Raw genomic sequence first — 6000 nt, 5'->3', positions numbered from 1 at the left:
CAGTGGCAATGGGTTAGTAACCAGTGCAGACGCAGATGTGGCCGCAGCAACAGTATCATCATCATCACCACCACCACCAAAATGGAGCTTCTTCTCCTCAGCCCTCCCCTGTTCCTCATCCTCACCCCTGTCACCATCATCCTCATGATGACTTCTCACTCCGTCCGAAACATCTGTGGGTACGGAGTGTGACAAAGGGCAAGACGAAAGGAAGGAAATATTGAAGAGAGTGAATTAGGGAGACAAGAAATTAAAATGAGGATTATAGAATTAGAAAGGAAAGAAGAAGATGTAAGGAAGGAGAAGAGAGGGATGAAGTGAGGAGAAGTAAAAGGATGGGTGTAAAAGGAATAAAAGGCCAAAATGAAAATACATAGGGGGGATTGCAGAGGAAAAAAAAAGCTTGGTTAGTTTGTGTTAACAGTATTCTGAATACATGTTAAGTGACTCGATTCAATAATCCTTTTCTTAAATGTCTCAAAATCCACCATAACATGCCCCCCGCCCCCTCCCCTTCCACATATCCCCTTCAGCACTACAGTTCACTTGGGAAAACAGCAGTCAGCCTGTCTGTTTGCAAGTATATTTTCACCCTTTTCTTTAGTGCACTCACGGCGACTTTTTGAACCTAGTGTGGCTATGCAGGATTGTGTATGAAACTAATTAATAAATCTACCTAACAGTACAACTAACTAATCTAGTATTCAACCAAATTCATGGTATGAAAAGGAGGCAGACTCCATCTGAGTGACAATGAGGGACTTTGATTGATTGGTGTCTGTATGGGGTTTATGTGCATGGGCGCAAGGATATCTGACACACAAAGTGAAACTGAGACCTCTGTTTTATTTCCCTCATTCAAAGATCTGTTGCCAGTCTTTCTATTTCCAGATAAAAGAGGTAGGGCAAACAAAAACCACAAAAACATGAAAGCAAATATTCCATTAAGTCTCCTGAGGGGCTCAATAGAACAGTGTCTCTACATTTGGAACAAAAGAAAAAACATGTTAGAAGAAACTCAGATGGAGACCTGAGCAGCTCTAGCTGCATGGATAACCCACCATGGATTAAAACAAAACAATCAGTAAACAGCTTCTGACATTGCAAGCTCCCTTCTCTGCTATTTACTAGTTGATGGGGAGAGGGACCAAGAACAAAGAGGGAAGGAGTGAAAATCAAACTAACAGCATTTCCTGATTTTTTTTTTTTTCCTAATTTGCTAGCTGCGATGCGAAGCGTGCTAGCAAGCACCGTTCCTGCGTGGCTGGCTCAGGCCTAATTAATGGGAGGCCATGGTGATGGAGTTTGGAAAGTTTCTTTGCGGGCAGACACTTGGAGGGGGCAGCCCAAGCTGCATTAAAGGACCGTGAATGGTGTTGAGGGGAGAGAAGGAGAGAGAGAGGGTGTGTGGGGGCTAGGATTAGCCGTTCTGCTCGGCAGGCCTTGTGTATCACAGCCCACAGGATTTCTCTCTTCTCCTCACCTCCTCCTCCTCCCTTGTTCCGTTCTTTCTTCCAACTCCATTTTTAATGAGATCAACAATTAGTCCAATTCAGAAAAGCTGAAAGAGCAAAAAAATCAAGTGCTACCCCCCTTCTGCCTCACTGTCTTTCTTCTGTCATTTTACCTTACAAGTCAGTGATCTCACTTCTTGTTGTTTAGGGTTTGGTAGTTTTAGATTTGTTCACTCATCCCTAATCAATTATTTTGATAATCGAATAATCATTTAAGTCATTTTCCGATCAAAAATGGCAAACATTCTCTGGTTCCAGCTTCTAATGTGTGAGGATTTTCTTCTTTTCTCTGTTTTATATGACATTAAACTGAATACTTTTGGATTTTGTGCCATTGGTCAAACAATACAACACACTGTAAGAGGTCACTTTGTGCTTAATGAAACTGTAACAGGCATTTTTCTTTTCTTTTTTTTCATCCCTACCTGTCACCTATACCTGAGGCACTCAGCAAGAGGCTATGTCTCAATGTTTGGTCGTCTCTCCATCTAATCTTATTCATCTATCGAACCCACAGCCAACCAGTCATCCTCCATCATCCCTACTTTTACAACATCAAGAGCCTTCTTCTCTCCTTCTCCTTGTTCACAATTACACTATTAATTTTATAGCTGCCTTTTGTACTTCTCACACTCTTCGTCCTCACTTGTCTACACTCTCACCTTCCTGCAAGCACTGCACCACATCTACCTGAACAGTAGAACCAAAAAAGGGGTGTAATGTGGAGGAATCCGAAACAAATGACAAGAGAGGCCTAATAATAGCCATTATCGTAATAACCCCAATTTCAAGGAAATGGAAAGCAGTAGGAAATGCGCATGGCAGCATTTTCTACCCCTGCAAGCCGTTATTAGAAGTGTTTGGTATTTTGAGCATAATTTGGTCGCACAATGTGTTGTGTTGATTAACAATTACTGGGTGAACAAGGCAAGGGAGGAGTCGCAGGGTAAATTGCTGTTCTGAATATGAGTGTGGTGCTTTTTAGACCCGCGGCCGTTGTCAAATGACATTTTGTTTTTCTCTGAGGATTAGGCAGAACCCCTTTGTGAGCATAATGGAAATGTGAGAGTAGTAGCATGTGTGTATGAAGAAAGTGAGTGTATGTCAAAACCATGCTAGTGTGACTTCTCTTTGTATTATAGTTAATGAGCATTTGTAAGTGTTAGGAAGTGTATGTTAATAGCAAAGGCTTTTAATCCAACTCTGAAAGTATGTTAATGAGTTTAAATAAAGTGTAAATAAAAACTCTGTGCGTCCATAAAGGCTAAATGTTTATGTTTCTTAGGTTGGCTGTTGCTGACTTTGACTCTGTGTGTGCATGTGTGTTTAGGAGTGTGCTGACCTCCAGCAGGGCTAGCCTTGCTTCCCTTCCCTCTCTCAGTGCTGGACGCATCAAGCAGACTCATGTCAGACATCTTGACTCCGGATCGAGCCTCAGCTATCAGCTGCCGGGCTCGCTCTCTCAGCTGTCTTCGCCGCTCTGCATCTCGCTCCTGCAAAACACACGTGCACAAATATGAAAAAAAAAAAAAAAAAAAAAAAAAAAAAAATGAACAAAAGAATTTCATTCAGCTTTGTACAGGTATGAATATATGTTATGAGATTCAGACAATAAATCATGAAGAAGGAAATCCCTGATCTTAGATGAGGTGTTACATGATTCAGAATGCTTGTTTACTGTAGCCACACACAGGTTTGTATGCATACTACTTAATGTTTATACAAATTCATGCTATTACATAATCACAATTTTAAGAATGTACACTGTAGATAGGTAAGCCACTATACTCATTACACACACATACAGAAAGACACATATGCAACATAATAAAACCTTCGCAGACACACCAACAACTACAAACACAAAATAAAAGTTTTGTTATCAAAATGGATGTACACATCTCACTGCATTATGGAGTTAGGAGTGTATACACACACACACACACACACACACACACACACACACACACACACACACACACACACACACACACACACACACACACACACACACACACACACACACACACACACACACACACACACAGGCCATCTTGGCACTGGACAGATACAGTATTGAGCCGTCACCATCAGAGTAATGACAGAAATGCCATTTTCAGGGTGATCCTATCTGATCTTACTGATAGCACAGGCCACCCACACACACATACACACACACTCACAGAGCAAACAGGAAAACCTTGATGATAACAATTGACAAACACTTAACTGATAACGACCCCACCAAGCACACACAAGCACACACTCAATGTATAGGGCATAAGTGCAAACGGTAACCAGCTGGGAAATGCACAAATGTCCAAGACAGGTTTTTTAAAATAAAGTTTTTTTACAAGACTGTCACAGTGTGATTTCCAGAACACGGGGGACAGAAAAAAGATGCAGGAACAGAGAGAAAAATGCAATTAATTCAAAGCTGCTCCAAAAAGCAGATGGGGCAAAGTACTGAGGAAGCACATTGATTCAAAAGTATTCAGGCTGTCGAATTGTCATATTTCTAAGACTGGAGTTGTGGCAGTCGAAGAATAATGCACTGCAGTAGTCAATTCTGGATGAGGCTAAATTGAAAAAATATTGTTGCCTGCATGATTTAAGCCTCTGTGACAAAAACAGCAGAAGTTACGAGGCACATAAACTAACACAAACTCATCTTACATGACACAATCTAAGCACAAACACACAAATGCTCACAAAGTCTGAAAACTCCACCTTGCTCCCCCCTCGCCAAAACATACACCACCATATACGACCCAGGGGAGAGTGAAGCTGCATTTCTCTGTCACTGTTCTCCCTCCCTATGGTTTTCTGTTAATCAGGCTTCTCCATATTGAGGCATGGGTTTTAGGGCTGGCCTACTGAAGCCGCCCATTTATCCATTAACAAAACAAGCAGCGCCCGCTAATGAGCTACATCTCTCCATTTCCATGTCAATTGTTTGCTTGTAGCCATTGTTAAACTGGGACAATGGGGCTGTTTTGTAAATGACAGCAACCCTAATGCACTCTGTGTATGTGTGTGCGTGTGTGTGTGTGAATGTTTGTGAGAGCCCAAGGGGATGCTCACAGGGTGAAAGGGAGCACACCTTAAGAGAGAAACTGGTAAAGAGAGAGAAAGAGAGAGCGCGAGAGATAGAGAGAGACAGTGCAGAGGGAAAGAGAGAGAGAAAGAAAGAGAGATACAGAATGAGGAGATGAGCGAGAACCAGGTGTTGACACTGCTTGTAGGAAAGCAGGGTGTGAAGCATAACAACACTTCTTTCACAGCTCTCAGTCCGCACACTTCCAGGCAACAAATTGTGATATCTAAGTTGAAAGAAATTGGGAGTTGGTATCCGTAAACCTGGAAACTTCGTCTGTATAGGACTTTTCAAAAACCACATTACAAAGTGCTTTACAAGACAAAACTAGATAAACAGTTAAAAACACAAAATACATTCTTTAACAACTAAATCATGGCTATTTTGTCAATTGTTGGAAACTAGATTTCACAAACATGACGACATTCATCGATAGAGAGAGCTCCAAGGCTGGCAGGTGGCTGACAGGACTTTTTGGGTCAAAGAAATTGATTATTACAGTGGCCCTGAGAGTTCAATGCACTGCAGCTTGTGAAAACACATGCAAATAGATCAAACACAAGCAAATTCAGAAAACATTTTCACCAATTTGACAAACCACACGCAGCATTTAGAAAAAATGCTGCAAAGTGGAAAACGCAACCAAATACAGAAATGAGCTGCAAATACACACTGGATGTTAACCAACCAGGTTTTAACCAATAATATAGCTCATTATTATCCGTGTAACAGTGGAAACTCAATTTTTGTGTGACATGACACATGATGTAAATAGAAAACAGTAAAAAACCTAAGAGTAATCCCTGTGGAATGCCACAAAGACACTCCTTGTAATACCATTTCTATTCAATGTCGATAAAACAATCTTTTCTAAAATGTTAAATAAAAATAGAAGGTGACAAATAGGTCATACTTAATTTTGTTATGGCTAATTACCATCAGTGGAGGAGTGGAAATTGAATGTGTTTACATTAATGTTACCTGAGCATTCCATATAAATGGAAAATAAGAGGACCCAAGAATGACCCCTGTGGAAAACCACATGACAGCAACTCCATGTAGTAGTGTTATTATTCATAAAAGAAATCAAGTGGAAAAAAAAAACAAAACAATATTTTTCAAAAAATTAAATAAAAATGGAAGGTTAGAAATAAGTCGAAAATTGATAAAAACAAGAGGATGAGAATGGTTTTTGTCAGTGCACTGTCAACTATCACGTTTTCTAGTTGAGAGGAAAAAGCCAGAGGCCGGGAAGCGGTTTATGACGAGAAGTGCGCTTGGGTGGACTGCCTGAAATACCTTTTAGGCCTTTTAGAAAAACTTCATATGAATGATCTCTGATTAGCAGATGAAACATTTGATTTTGGGAGACAATGGATTACATTTTCA

At 40.6% G+C, this 6000-nt stretch overlaps 1 protein-coding gene across 7 annotated transcripts in view; it reads right to left on the bottom strand.

Annotated features, from left to right (window-relative positions):
- Positions 1 to 6000, bottom strand: part of ehbp1 (EH domain binding protein 1) — a 150247-nt gene that overhangs the window by 49051 nt on the left and 95196 nt on the right. For 4 of the 7 annotated variants that reach the window (XM_040139342.1, XM_040139343.1, XM_040139341.1 and 1 more), the window contains 2 exons: positions 2857 to 3007; positions 126 to 173 (listed from right to left, as the gene is read on the bottom strand). In XM_040139342.1, the coding sequence (XP_039995276.1) occupies positions 126 to 173; positions 2857 to 3007 (199 nt within the window). Of the gene's footprint in view, positions 174 to 2856; positions 3008 to 6000 lie in introns of all 7 variants that reach the window. The other 3 variants (XM_040139339.1, XM_040139340.1, XM_040139344.1) reach the window with 2 other exon arrangements.

This window comes from Xiphias gladius, chromosome 11 (assembly GCF_016859285.1).
Source record: "Xiphias gladius isolate SHS-SW01 ecotype Sanya breed wild chromosome 11, ASM1685928v1, whole genome shotgun sequence".
NCBI classification, from domain to species: Eukaryota; Metazoa; Chordata; class Actinopteri; order Istiophoriformes; family Xiphiidae; genus Xiphias; species Xiphias gladius.
The sequence above is the reverse complement of the archived record's forward strand: the minus strand, read 5'-3'. Positions and strand labels throughout refer to the sequence as shown.